General features: G+C 36.9%; 1 protein-coding gene across 1 annotated transcript in view; it reads right to left on the reverse strand.

Annotated features, from left to right (window-relative positions):
• The window catches only part of LOC105555639 (5'-3' exoribonuclease 1), a gene marked incomplete at its 5' end in the record, with an annotated part of 100615 nt that overhangs the window by 46066 nt on the left and 38624 nt on the right, over nt 1–15925 (reverse strand). Inside the window, 5 exons of the mRNA XM_012002666.1 lie at nt 3429–3524; nt 4938–5145; nt 7866–7935; nt 12814–12946; nt 13079–13135. Of these exons, the coding sequence (XP_011858056.1) occupies nt 3429–3524; nt 4938–5145; nt 7866–7935; nt 12814–12946; nt 13079–13135 (564 nt within the window). The remainder of the gene's footprint in view (nt 1–3428; nt 3525–4937; nt 5146–7865; nt 7936–12813; nt 12947–13078; nt 13136–15925) is intronic.

A 15925-nucleotide genomic window follows, 5' to 3' on the forward strand; every position in this document is an offset into this window, starting at 1 on the left:
AGTGCAGTGGCCAGATCTCAGCTCACTGCAAGCTCCGCCTCCCGGGTTTACACCATTCTCCTGCCTCAGCCTCCGAGTAGTAGCTGGGATTACAGGCGCCCGCCACCTCGCCCGGCTAGTTTTTTGTATTTTTTAGTAGAGACGGGGTTTCACCGTGTTAGCCAGGATGGCCTCGATCTCCTGACCTTGTGATCCACCCGTCTCGGCCTCCCAAAGTGCTGGGATTACAGGGTTGAGCCACCGCGCCCGGCCCCTTTCATCTTTTTTGACCCCAAGGCAAAATTGGGCAAAATATCTCTTGGGTTTGAACCCAGTTTACACCCTGAAGCAGTGTGGTGCAGTAAGTACAGTACCGGACACGGAATCAGGAAATTAGGTTTTGTGATTCAAATAGTTTAAAACAAAATAATTTATGGATAACCTAAAGAAAGCTTATAATAGCACATTGGCTGAGGAGACCTATGTATCTTGTCACCCTAATATTTTTCTTTACTGTTTAGACTAAGTTATGACATATGCACTAATTTTTTATGTTTATTTTACTATTTATATTTATTTTGCCATTTATGTTTATATTTCATTTGTAATTTTCTCTTTTATCTCTGATAATGCCACCATTACTGCAGGATACTAGAATAAATGAGGGTCTGAAGGTACAGGCTACTGGTTTATAAACTTCAACATTCCTTTTTTTTTTTTTCTGAGATGGAGTCTTGTTCTGTCATCCAGGCTGGAGTGCAGTGGCACAATCTCGACTCACTGCAACTTCCACCTCCTGGGTTCAAGTGATTCTCTTGCCTCAGCCTTCTGAGTAGCTGGGACTACACGTGTGTGCCACCACACCTGACTGATTTTTTGTATTTTTAGTAGAGATGGGGTTTCACCATGTTGGTCAGGCTGGTTTTGAACTCCTGACCTCAAGTAATCCTCCAGCCTTGGCCTCCCAAAGTGCTGGGATTACAGGCGTGAGCCACCACGCCTCACCGAACATTCCTTTTTGATCTAAGCTGAGAAGATAGGTAACTAGCAAAACATGTAGTAGGAATTTATTCCTTTCCTCTTCCTTTCTTTGTCTGAGTCTCTACTCTTTTAGCAGCACTTTTTTCCTCTTCTTAATCTCCACCAAGGAATGCTTATTTGTTCATTCATATTTAAGATAACCAACTACCAGCATAAAGTGACATGTTCAAGTGGAAAAAAATAAGTTGTTAAATGCGATAAGGGCCTTTGTTAAATTTAAAATATAGTTACTATGACTTTGTAAATAACTAAAAAAAACTAAAGCTGATTTAAAACAAAAATTATCTATACTCTCAACTCATTGGTCCAGAAACTTTTACAGGTCTGAAAATAATTATGAAAATTCATAATCACATGGAACCAGAAAAGAGCCCAATAGCCAAGGCAATCTTAAGCAAAAAGAACAATGTTGGAGACATCACATTACCTGACTTCATGTTATACTGTAAGTTTATATTACCATGTATCTGCCATGTAACAAAAGTAGCATGGTACTGGTACAAAAACAGACACACAGACCAATGGAACAGAATAGAGAACACAGAAATAAAACGGCACACTTACAACCCCGATTTTTGACAAAGTCAATGAAAACAAGCAATGGGGTGAGGACTCCCTATACATGATGCTGGGATAGTTGGCTAGCCATATGCAGAAGAATGAAACTGGACCCTTACCTTTCAGCATATACAAAAATCAACTCAAGATGGATTAAAGACTTACAACATAAGACCTCAAACTGTAAGAATCCTAGAAGAAAATCCAGGAAATACCACTTGGAGTGTAAGCCTTGAGAAAGAATGCATGACTAAGTCCTCAAAAGCAATCACAACAAAAACAAAAATTTACAATGGGACCTAATTAAACTAGAGTTTCTGCTCACAAAAAAAACTATCAACAGAGTAAACACACAACTACAGAATGGGAGAAAATATTCACATACTGTGCATCTGACAAAGGTCTAATATCAAGAATCTATAAGGAACTTAATTCAACAAGCAAAAAACAAATAATGCCATTTAAAAATGGGCACAAGATGCTTGCTTCAGCAGCACATATACCAAAATTGGAATGGTACAGAGAAGATTAGCAAAATCTTAAGAAAATTTATATTTTAATTAAAAAATTAATTTTTTTAAAAATGGGGAAAAGACATGAATAGACACTTTGCAAAAGACATATAAGTGGCCAAGAAAAATATGAAAAAAAAGTTCAACATCACTAATCATCAGAGAAATGCAAATCAAAACTGCAAGATGATACCATCTCACACCAGTCAGAATGGCTGTCAAAAAATAACAGATGCTGGTGAGGTTGTAGAAAAAAGGGAATGCTTATAAACTCTTGGTGGGAATGTAAATTAGTTCAGCCACTGTAAAAAGCAGTTTGGAGATTTCTCAAAGAACTTAAAACAGAACTACCATTCGACCCAGTAATCACACTGTTGGGTACATACCCCAGGGAAAATAAACCATTCTTCCAAAAAGACACATACCCACATATATTAATTGCATTTGCTATTCACAATAGCAAAGACATGGAATCAACCTAAGTGCTTATCAATGGTGGATAAGATTGATTCACTGATTGATTGATTTAGAGACTAAGTGTTAGTTACTCCGTTGCTCAGGCTGGAGTGAAATGGGGTGATCTCGGCTCACTGCAACCTCTGGCCTCCCAAGTTCAAGCAACTCTTTTGCCTCACCATCATGAGTAGCTGGCTAATTTTTGTATTTTCAGTAGAGATGGGGTTTCACCATATTGGCCAGGCTGGTCTCAAACTCCTGACCTCCAGTGATCCACCCATCTCAGCCTCTCAAGGTGCTGGGATTACAGGCGTGAGCCACAGTGCCCAGCCAGATTTTTTAAAATGTGGTATATATACACCACGGAATATACACTATGGAATACTATGCAGTCATAAAAAAGAATGAAATAATGTCCTTTGCAGCAACATAGGTGGAACTGAAGGCCATTATGCTAAGTGAATGAACACAGGAACAGAAAACCAAATACTATATGGTTCTCACTTATAAGTGGGAGCTAAGCATTGGATACACATGGTCATAAAGATGGGAATAACAGACACTGGGGGTTACTAGATGGGGGAGACAGGGAGGAGGAGGGAAGGGCGGAAAAACCACCTATTGGGTACTATGCTCACTGCCTGGGTGACAGGATCATTTGTACCCTAAACTTCAGTGTCACACAGTATATTCATGTAACAAACCTGTACATGTATCTCCTGAACCTAAAATAATAAAGTTGAAATTATTTTAAAAAAAAAAGAACATTCATGATCAAAATTATGAGATTTCACAGAAAAAATAATCATTGTAGTCTTAAAAGAAAAATATAAAAAAATATTTTCTTTAAATTAATTGTCCATCAAAACAAGGAATACTAACCTTCTCTTGTACAGCTGGCTGAAAGTGTTGCATCTTTCCAGATCCCTGTAAGGACTGCCAAATGTTGCAGAATTCATCATCATCTTTAGTAGATCCCTAGCAAAGTACAAACAATTTCTTAATAGGAAGAAATAAAAATGCATATTAAAAATCAAACAATTTATTTATTAATGTTATTCAGTGGTAGATGGGATATTAAACTAACTTGTTTTTTTTTTGACTCAGGGTCTTACTCATGTGGGGTCTTGCTTATGTTGCCTAGGCTGGGAAGCTGTGGTGGGGTCACAGATGACTGTAACCTCGAATTCCTGTGCTCAATCCTCAGCCTCCTGTGGAGCTAGGACTACAAGCATGTTACCACCATGCCCAACAATTTTTTTTTTTTTCTTCTAGGGATGGGTTACCATGTTTTGCTGTATTGCCCAGGCTGGTCTTGAACTCCTGCCTCAAGCAGTCCTCCTGCTTTAGCCTCCCAGAGTGTTGGGGTTACAGATGTGGGCTACCATGTCGACCCCTAAACTAACTTTCATTATGTGAAATCTCTTAGTTCCTTTTTTTTCTAAAGCTCAGCATAGTAATCACAAAAGGATTCTGTGAGAGTGAAACTGGTGTTCTTTATATGCAACTGGTCTTGGTTTTATTTGTTGAAAAATAAAGCATAACAAACACTATAAAAGATTATACTGAATCAATATCCCCATCAATAGGTTTTTTTTTTTTGTCTTCTAATGTAAAATACATTCTCTCACTCAAATTAACACCTAAAAATTTTATTTTAAAAATCTTCACCTTACACAAAATAATCTAATAAATTTAAAAATCAACAATTAAGATTTAAACTCTGGAAAAATAGGCACCAAATTTTGACAGCGGTTACCTATGAGATTTGAGAGGCCGTTTGCTTGTGTTTCCTTTGTTATCATCTACTTCTGTGTTTTCCAATTGGTTTATAATAAACAGGTACTATTTGGGTTAAAAAATTTACTTAATAAGCATGAGATTTGGGGCCATGGAATTAAATAGTGTCTCAAACAAGATAACTCAATTTTTGTCCCTAGAAAGAAGAAATAAAGGAAATTGCCCATAAACTGTATGGTAGAAACTTGAAAATTGCTTTTGATAAGTGTGATATAATCTTTGCCCTTTATCTTTCAAATTTGTTATTTATAGCAGATAGCACAGGACATTTGGATTATACAAGAAAAAAATTAAATGTTAACTTGAAAAGTAAACATATAAAGAGAAAACATGGACATTCTTAAGTTCCTTATTTAAATACACTTTTTTCCTTTAATACAACTGTTATTTTATAGCAGAGGTAGAATGCTAGCAATAGCATTCTTTACTAGCCTAGTATCTTAAATTTGGAATTGACCTGAACCAAAACTTTTTAAATAAAAAAGGGAAACTAAGTTAAATTAGGTTTACATTTACAAAGTCTGCTGTGATTTCTGATTTGTAAAAGGGGTAGAGGAGAAGTTAAAAGAAGTTAAAGACTAAGAGTCTTACTTGAGTAGGAACAAAAAGTGATTGAGGGGAATGGTTGAGGCCTCCCAAATGCCCACAGGAAACTGATGAATTTGAGCTATAGTGATGCACAGCTGGTTGTGGTTTTACAATAGCTGTCAACTTCTGATTTCCAGTTTCAGAGCGACTCCCATGAGAAAGGTTCACCAAGGCACTTGTTGGCAGTCGATAACCTCTACCAGGCGAGCATCTAAAAGTAAAAAGTTACATCAGTGTCAGAAGGAAAACAATACTAAATGTGTTAGGGAGAAAAGTCAAATAATTTTTGGTGGACAATCCATCATCAGCATTAGTAAACATTACTTTTTAAATTCAGTAGAGGAACCTCAAATCATAGAAATAGCTCAATTTATAAGATGATGTATTTCTACAAAGTTTCCTAAGAGCACATTTAGTATTTACTAAGTAGAGAAAACCCAACTATGTTTTAGGGGTGTGTGTCGATCTGTTGTTAAGAAGCTTGCATCTTAATTGTTGAATACAACTGAAAATTTATGAATTTTGTTGTTGTTGAGAGATGAGATCTCGCTGTTACTCAGGATGGAGTGCAATGGTGCTACATCCTAGCTCACTGCAGTGTCGAACTCCTGGACTCAAGCAGTCTTCCTATCTCAGCCTCCTGAGTAACTGAGACCACAGGTGCAAGGCACCATGCCTGGCATGCTTTTGTATTTTTTTTTAGAGCCAGGGTCTCACTATGTCACCCAGGCTGGTTTTGAACTCCTGGGCTCAAGTGATCCTCCATCCCTGGCCTCCCAAAGTGTTGGGATTACAGGTGTGAGCCACCACGCCTGGCCTCAAACTTCTTAAAAACTGTGGAGCCGGGCATGGTGGTTCACGCCTGTAATCCCAGCACAGCACTTGGGAGGCCGAGGCGGGCGGATCAGTTGAGGTCAGAAGTTCAAGACCAGCCTGGCAAACATGTTGAAACTCTGTCGCTATTAAAAATACAAAAAAATTAGCCAAGCATGGTAGTGCACACCTGTAATCCCAGCTACCCGTAAGGCTGAGGCAAAATTGCTTGAACCCGGGAGATGGAGGCTGCAATGTGTCAAGATCATGCCACTGCACTCCAGACTGGGCAACAGAACAAGAATCTGTCTCAAAAAACAAAACAAGACAAACAAAAACAAAAAACTGAAAACTGTGGTTTGGGCAGTCTAGGTTATGAAAGCTCAGGAGCATGGAACCATTCTCAGTATGGCTCTTCCTAAGCAACAGGGTAAGTGTTAGCTTTGATTTCATTTGTCTATTGGTCAAATGTGGAGTCCGGCCCTTTTTTTCCTCATTTTCCCATCTTAAAGTTCTGGGCCTGTATCTGGAAAGGCTTAAGAGACAAGTATTTGTGATTTCCATCTTTCATGGCCTTGATAAACATGTTAGATATTAAACAAACCTTCTCTTAAGCTTTCAACTCTATGACCTACTTTTTTCTCTTTGAGAGTATAATTTTCTTATATTGAAAGAAAGTGCAAAAGTAGAGTTCTATGAGAAACCTTTGTAAGTTCAAGGTTGCTAGGAAGTATCTATTTTCATGAAAACTAAACTTACTAAAGATTCTGCATTACATAAATGAATATACTGCAAGCAGGTAATCTTTTACCCAGCTCTCTATCAGTCAATAAATTCACTGTCCCTTACTAGGAGACGGGGAAAAAAGACACTGAGGAAAAAAACACCACAAAAATATACTTAAAATATATTTTGAAAAGTTAGTGAATCAAAGGCATTGGTTATCAAACATTTTCATGAACAATAAAATCAGACAGGAGATTCGGATTCTGCCACTGTATGTGAAGAGTGTAGACAGGAGAAGTCTTTGAGTAACAAGCGTATTTAAATTGCAAAACAACAATAATAGCATCCTGAAGGTAACTACTTGGTATAACGGCCGAAGACTGTGATTTCATGCAAGGAGGTTAAAAAAGGGTAATTTTTTATTTTAATTACTCATTCATCAAAATAGAGGAGAAAAAGAAACTAGATAAATTCAGTTGCTTTCCAGCTGATTTTTAGAAAGTAGAAAACTGGAAAGGATTTCGTTTTATTCTTACAATAACCTAGGGAAGTATGTATATACCTTCATTATAGATGAGGAAATTGAGGGTCAGACATTTAATTAACCTACCCAAGGTAATACAATGTTTAAGTGTGAGAGTACACCACGGTGCCTCTCATTTTATCATGATCCTTGTTCCTATAACTTTAAACTTTCTATTGGCACTTTCTCCCAAAATACTCATCTTATCTGTGTTAAATTTAACTCTCTTCCTTTAAACCTCCTAACCTCCAGTTAACTTTCTCCTTTCCTTTATAGTCAAACTTCCCAAGTGTTGCCTCCATTTCCTGTCTCCATTACTACACTTGCCATTCACTTCTCAAATCATGCCAATCTGTCGTGAGTACCTACAACTCCACTAAAATTGGTGACAAAGACATACATGTCACTAGTTTCAAAGGACATTTCTATTCCTCAAGTTATTTAACCCTAATACCATTGTTTATATATGCTATTCCCTCTTCCTGTGCACATGTCATTATTCCCCCCTTTTTTCCCTCGGTAGCTATTATTCATTCTTCAAGTTCTATCTTACATACCACTTCCTCAAGGAGGCCTTTCCGTTACTCGCAGGACGGGTCACACTCTTTATAAAAACTTGCACTTCTTCCTAGCGCTTGCCATGTTTTAATTAAATAATATTGTAATCAGTTGCTTAATTACCTCCCTCACTAAAATGAAAGCTCTATGAGGGTAGAAAGCATGTCTGCCTTATTCAGTGTTACATCTCTAGTAGCAAGTATGTCTTACACATACCATGCATTGAAATTGTAAGCAAATAAAAAATAATGTAAAGCCACTGGCCACATGAACATATTAACAAAGGGCAATTATCATTGGGAAATACAAACCTTATTGTTAACCCTCCAGGAAATTCTTCATCAAATAATACTTCAAACAGTACATCAGCTTCTCTATTAGCTGTTAAAACACAGAGAGAAAGAGACAATAAAAAATCATATGATGAAAAATCAACAGATGTTTTTGGAGTGTTTGGAAGTATTTATTATAAAAATTCTGGATATGATATAAAATATTCAGGATATGAAGAATGGCATAATATTAATAGAAGGAATGTTATATAAGCTAAGAAACAGAATACCAGTGCCTTAGAGGATCATTATTGTCCCAATTCCCAACTAGGTAACCATTATCTTCAATTTGGCAGTTATGATTCCTTATGTTTCTTTATACTTCTACTACATACATATATATCTGTGAATAATATATAGTATTGTTTTGCAAGTTTTGAAACATATACATGGTATCATAGAGAATATATTATTTTGCAACTTATTTTTATTTCTTTCAACATTATATTTGTGAGATTCACCCAGGTAAACGTGTGCATTCAGTTTTCTGGATATATAGTATCCCATCTATGGGTAAACAATAATTTATTCATTCTCCTGCTGATAAACATTTAGGTGATTTCTAACTTTTGCTATTATAAACAATGCTACAATGAACATGCAAATGTGTCCTTTATGCAGGTGATTGTTCCCTAGGTTAAAAGTGAAAACTGCTGGGTCTTAAGGCATGTACTTTTTTTTTTTAAAAAACAGCCTTACTGGGCCTGGCACGGTGGTTCACGCCTGTAATCCCAGTACTTTGGGAGGCTGAGGCGGGTGGATCATGAGGTCAGGAGATCAAGAAGATCCTGGCTAACACAGTGAAACCATGTCTCTACTAAAAATACAAAAAAAAAGTTAGCCAGGTGTGGTGGCGGGCACCTGTTGTCCCAGCTACTTGGGAGGCTGAGGCAGGAGAATGGCGTGAACTCGCGAGGTGGAGCTTGCAGTGAGCCAAGATTGCGTCACTGCACTCCAGCCTGGGCGACAGAGCGAGACTCCATCTCAAAAAAACAAACAAACAAACAACAACAACACAGCTTTACTGAGGTATAACTGACATATGATACACTGCACATATCTGAAATATACAAGTTAATGAGTTTTAACATACATAATTAACCATGAAGCCATGACAAATAGGATAATCACTTCCAAACCTTTCCATGTCCTTTTGTAATCTGAATCCTCCTAAACCAGGCAACAACTAAAACTCTGCTGTCACCATAGGTTACTTTACATTTGTAGAATTTTATGTAAACGAAATAATACAATGTGTATTCCTCATTCGTCTGGCTTCTTTGAGCATAATTATTTTGAGAGTCACCTATGTTGTGTGTATCAGTAGTTTCTTTTTTATAGCTGAGAAGTATTCCACTGCATATGTATCCAAGAATTTGTTTAACCATTCACCTATCAATGGGAATTTAGATTATTTCTAGGCTTTGGTTATTACATATAAGGCTGCTATGAAGATTCATGAACAAGGTTTAATGTGGATTTAAGCCCATTTCTCTTGGGTAAATATCCACCTATGAATGGGATGGTTGGGCCCTATGCTATGATGTATGTTTAACTTTTTAAGGACTTACCTTCATCATGATAGCCCACCAATGGGGGGAGAAAAAAAAGAACCCACTAAACTACTTTCCAAAGTGGTTTTATCTTTTACATTACGACTGGCAATATAGGAGAGTTCTAGTTGCCCTATATCGTTGTCAACACTTGGTATAACCACTCTCTTAAATTTCAGTCTTTCTAGTCTGTACATGGTAATATCTTATTTGGTTTTAATCTGTATTTCCCTAACAACGAATGATGTTGAGCATTTTTTCATATGCTTATTTGCTATCCATATATCTTCTGTGGTAAAGTATCTGTTCAGCTATTTTGATCATTTTAAAAACTGGGTTGTTTATTAAACTGTAAAAAACTTTTATATAGTCTAAATAAAAGCATTTGTTGGATTTATGTTTTGCTAATATGTGCCTTTTCATTTCTGTAATACGGTCTTTTGAAGAGTGAGAGTTTTTTTTTTTTTTTAAATTTTGATGAAGTCTAAAGCAGCAATTTTCTTTTTCTTTCTGTCTTGTCTTTTTTTTTTTTTTTTGAGACAGAGTCTTGCTCTGTTGCCCAGGCTAGAGTGCAGTGGTGTGATCTCAGCTCACTGCAACCTCTACTCTCTGTGTTCAACAGATTCTGCTGCCTCAGCCTCCCGAGTAGCTGGGATTACAGGCACCTGTCACCATTCCTGGCTAATTTTTGTTTTGTTTTTTTTTTTTTGAGACAGAGTCTCGCTCTGTCACTCAGGCTAGAGTGTAGTGGCATGATCTTGGCTCACTGCAACCTCTGTCTCCCAGGTTCAAGTGATTCTTCTGCCTCAGCCTCCCAAGTAGTTGGGACTACAGGCATGCACCACCATGCCTGGCTAATTTTTGTATTTTTAGTAGAGATGGGGTTTCACCATATTGGCCAGGCTCGAACTCCTGACCTTGTGAGCCACCTGCCTTGGCCTCCTAAAGTGCTGGGATTACAGGCTGAGCCACCGCGCCCGACCCTAATTTTTGTATTTTTAGTAGAGACAGGGTTTCATCACGTTGGCCAGGCTGGTCTCGAACTCCTGACTTCAAGTGATCCACCCGCCTTGGTCTCCCAAAGTACTGGGATTACAGGCGTGAGGGCCCGGCCTTTTCTTCTTCTTTTCTCCTCCTACCCCCACCGACCCTCCCCTGGCCTTTTTCTTTTTCTTTTCTTTTTCCCTCCCTACCTCCCTCCTGCTCCACCCTTTTCTTTTCTTTTTCTCTCCCTCCTTTCTTTTCTTTATTTCTTCCCTTCTTCCCCTCCTTCCCTCCCTTTCTTCTTTTTCTCTCTCTCTCTTTTTTTGACAGGGTCTCGGTCTGTCATCCAGGCAGGAGTGCAGTGGTGCAATCAGGGCTCACTACATCTCTGATCTCCTGGGCTCAAGTGATTCTCCCACCTCAGCCTCCTGATTAGCTGGGAGCACAGGTGCACAACACCATGACTGGCTAATTTAAAAACATTTTTTAGTAAAGACAGAGTTTCACTTTGTTACCCAGGCTTGTCTCAAACTCCTGGGCTCAAGCAATCCTCCTGCCTTGGCCTCCCAAAGTGTTGGGATTACAAGTGTGAGCCACGGCACCTGGCTGGCAATTTTCTTTCAGACTCTCTGTGTGTTATTTAAGACATCTTTACCTAATTCTAGGTTACTAAGATTTTCTCCTTAAAGTTCTATACTTTTAGCTCTTACATTTAGGTCTTTGATTCATTTTGAGCTAATTTCTATAGAAGATGTAAGGAGTTGTGGATTTTTTTTTTTTTTTGCATATGGTGTCTAATTGTTCCAACACCATTTTTTCTTTTACATTAAACAAGTCCTCAATATATACAGCACGATTTTTAAATTAAATTACATTTTTTTTCCTCACCACTATACTAATGAGGACAACAGCACTTGTTAAAGACATTATCCCTTCTTCATCAAATTATCCTGGCACATTGTTGTAAAATCAATTGACCATATAGGTCTGGGTCTATTTCAGGACTCTAATTATATTCCACTGATCTATATGCCATCTTTACATTAATTCACACTGTTTTTCATTACTCCAGCTTTGTAAAGTTTTGAAATCAGGTGGGTAAATTCTCCAACTTTGTCCTTCTTTTTCAATTTTTTCTGGTTAGTCTAAAGCCTTTGCTTTTAAAATAAATTTTACAACCAGCTTATCAATTTCTACAAAACAGGCTGCTGGGATCTTGATCAGGATTCTTTGACTCTACAAATCAAAGCAACTGATTTCACTGACATCTTAACAATAGTGAGTCTTCCAAAAAAGTAAAAAACAAAATTAGGGAAGAAAATTCTTTTAGTTATATGGGCAGGAAGATATTCAAAGAGGATCTACAAATGGAAAATGTACAGAACCACTGTTCAAATTTAGGTACGAATTAGGGGAAGGAGCTCAAATCCCAGCTCTGCCACTTATCTATGTAAACACAGGAAGGTTACTTAACTTCTCAGGTGAGACCACCCCTTGGGTGATAGTGAAGGTTAAAAGCAAAATGTGTTAGTGCCTGGCACATTGCTGGCACTAATTAAGCAGTTCTCTTCAGCTAGTGGCCTGCCTGTTCTTCCTACTTTTGGGATAGTGAGACCAAGAAGTCTGATGCCTGGGATATATATAGAGGAACAGTGCTGCCAGAACACTGACCCCTGGGTGCATGATACTGCTTCATGCTGGCACTAACTTTTTTTTGAATCTATGCTATAAAGCTGGTTATTCCTGGAATATCTTTGGGGGCACATTCAGCTATTTAGCTGCTGCTTCCTTTTTTTTCCCCTTCTCTGATTTTTTTTCCGCCATCTTAGCCACTTTTAAGTGTATGGTACAGTAATGTGAACTGTATGCACACTGTTGTGCAACAGATTGATAGGTCTGTTTTATATATGTAATTTAGTTGTATTCATAAAGTCCAAATTAAAATACACATTTAATTTTCAAATCTTTTAACTGTAACTAACGTAATATGTATTTAATCTCAGAAACTTAGTGATTACTAAGCTCTGAGCAAGATTAGACAAATGTTTAACTCGGGAGAAGCAATGAAAATTCTTTATCAGTTTCATGAAAACATAGGTATGCTCACCAAGATCTTGCATAATTTTAATGTGATATAAAACTACTAAATTCTCAGCAGCCCCTTCTCAGTTTCTCCTCCTTTTAATCTCTTTACAGATTATACAATAAAAAACAGAAGAGTTTTTTTCTCTGAAAAGTATAACCTAAGAAAATTTTAACTAAAACATAAAAAGATCTAGTTTGTTCCTGATTTATAGTCACTTTCTGGTTAGATATAAAAAACAAATAAGCCTGTGTATTACTTTACAATATAAACTAAGTTGAAGACATTTCAAGTATTAGGATATTACCTCCTTTTATTCCTATGATGGTGCCTCGAAGGCCAACTGGAACTGAGAAGTTTTCTCTCACATTTACAACACGGTCAAAAAGACAAAATTCTGCATCCCGATCAGGAATGACTCCATGTTGCTGTTCTAAAGGCTGAAGAGAAGAAAGCTATTAATTCTAATAAAAAAAAAAAAGTTTTCCTACTGATATACTGAAAACATTTTTGTTCCTTCCATGAATTCAAAGTGAAAGCAACAACTCTAAATTCTTTGATAGGAAACTTACTCTGTATAGCAAATGGGGCTTCACTGTTACTCGTACCTTCTTATTATTCTTTCTTTGCTGAGGAAAAGGAAAAATTGTTAAATATTTTTAAAATATAAAATTATAAAATCACTAAACTACTCACTACTTCTACATGTCTGAATTTAAAAAAGCCAAATGAAGTGATTAATTTTAAAAATATTTAAATTTCTGCAGCTGCAGCAAGAAAAAATAAAATAAACACATATAAAATGCCTGTAGCCTAAATTATCATTTTAAAACTTTAAAGTAAAATTTTTTGTTGAAGTATAAGACAGCATGGGGAGGAAAATGCAAAATTATGCGTATATAGGCCAATGAAGTTTTATAGTGTATCTATGTATAACTATACCTGGTTCAAGAAACAACATTGCTAAGTACAACAAAAGAAATTCTTTCCATCTCCTCCCAGTTACTACCCTTTCCGGAAGTAACCTTACTTTTAACACAAAATATTACATTTGTCTGTTTTGGACTTTATATAAATGCTATCCTATTCAAATGTCTTTTTTATAACTATAAAAAGAATTACATACAATGGCCAACAAAGATTTATATATTTTTAAAAAGTATCAAGTACTGACCTATGACAATACCATGAATTTTGTGGCCACTTATAAAAATTATGGTGGCATTCATTTGACAAAACTCTTTGCTTTGAATTTATTGTAAAATTCGATATTAGAATCTTTTCATTATCTAAAAAATGCTGGAAGAAGACTTTTCTCCTATCTTTGATACTTCCTAGTTCTGTGAACTCACACTTAACTACCTTAGGCATCAGCTTCCTTCCATCTGTAAGATGGAAATATTCCCTGTTCTATCTAATCAAAACATGAGAAAAATTTATATCCTTTACAATTCATAAACTACTATTCATACTAAAAAAATTTAAAGTTAATTCTTACCTAATTTTAAAAATTACAGCGGTTTAATTATATGGCAGCCACCTCTCTTTAGAACATAGCTTATGGGAATAAGTACAAAAGGACACAGAACAGATCCAGGCTATAGAGTCCACAAACTATAGGGTTCATGTATTTACATACTATAAAATGCTCAAGCCTTTAAACAGTGTCTACTTTCTTTTGTTAAGAGACATTTCATTTATTCTTTCAATAAATATTTACCGAGATCTATTTGTGTGCTATATATTGATTAATCTAGGTGCTGGAGATAAAGCAGTGAACTGTTCTTTTACTCTAGTTGAGGGAGATATACAAGAAACAAAATAAGGAAGATATATAGCATGTTAGAAGGTAAAAAGCCTAGAGAAAAATGAAGCAGTTAAGGAGGATAGCAGTAGGGGGAGACATTACAATTTTAACACAGTGAACAGTGAAGGCCTTAATGACAAAGTATCTATGCTGTCAGCCCACAGCAGACTAGATGCACTAAAAGACACACAACAGCCAAAGGAAAGACTATGAAGAGATTTAAGGGAACTTTAAAGAGCAGGCACAGTGGGGTATTGCATATCAAAAAACAACCCATATGCTCTAAGACATTCATAGGCATTATCACACTATGGCATTGATTAGAGAACATGGATCAAAACCGATTCATCAGGAAAATGAATAAGCTGGGTAATGTTCACAATAGGCCCAACCCATATCTAATGTATGAGAAGTTTGCGGACTGGCTACTCAAAATGTGATCACCTAAGAGCTTATTAGAAATGCAGAATCTTGGCCAGGTGCAGAGGCTTACGCCTGTAATCCCAGCACTTTGGGAGGCCGAGGTGGGTGGATCACCTGAGGTCAGGAGTTCAAGACAAGCCTGACCAACATGGAGAAACCCCGTCTCCACTAAAAATACAAAATTAGTCGAGCATGGTGGTGCATGCATGTAGTCCCAGCTACTCAGGAGGCTGAGGCAGGAGAATCGCTTGAACCCGGGAGGCACAGGTTGCAGTGAGTCGAGATCATGCCATTGCACTCCAGCCTGGGCAACAAGAGTGAAACTTTGTTTAAAAAAAAAAAAAAAAGAAAAAGAAATGCAGAATCTCAAGTCACACCCTAGACCTACCAAACGAGAACTGTATTTTAACAAGATTCACTGGTGATTTGTTTGTATCTGAAAGTTTGAGAAGCACTGCTCTAGAGGTGGAACCCAGAATTGCTCTAGAAATGGACCCCAGAATTTTATTCTAATTTTACTAATGAGGAAATAGAGGTATAGAAGCAAAGTTCTGCCAGTAATTTTGATAATTAGCTGAGTTTGGAAACCATGTTCCAACAAGAAAACTGATTTTTTTTTTTTTTTTTTTTTTTTTTTTTGTGAGACAAAGTCTTGCTCTGTCGCCCAGGCCAGAGCGCAGTGATGTGATCATGGCTCACTGTAGCCACAAACTCCCTGGCTCAAGTGATCCTTCTGCCTTGGCCTCCCGAGCAGCTGGGACTATAGGCGTGTGCCACCACGCCTGGCTAATTTTTTAATTTTTTGTGGAGCTGTTGCTCAGACTGGTCTCAAACTCCTGACTTCAAGTGATCCTCCCATCTCCCAAAGTGTTGGGATTACAGCTGTGAGTCACCGTACCCAGCCAACTACTGATACTTTTAATGAAGATCCTGCATTACTTAGAAAAGTTTAAATTATCTTCAGAATTGTTGTATTTATTTTTTAGTTTTTTTCTCCTTCTTTTATTGCCCTAGTAACATAATCCTGAAAGAAAAAAAAAACCTCATAACTGTACCTCCCTGACACATTAACAGGTTTAAGAAAACTCCTGTCTTATCTATATGCACATATATGATTATACATATAATATATATGATTACATATTACATATATTAAAGGACATGAAGTTAATATATATTAAATATTTAA

The sequence above is a fragment of the Mandrillus leucophaeus genome, unplaced genomic scaffold (genome assembly GCF_000951045.1).
Source record: "Mandrillus leucophaeus isolate KB7577 unplaced genomic scaffold, Mleu.le_1.0 Scaffold693, whole genome shotgun sequence".
NCBI classification, from domain to species: Eukaryota; Metazoa; Chordata; class Mammalia; order Primates; family Cercopithecidae; genus Mandrillus; species Mandrillus leucophaeus.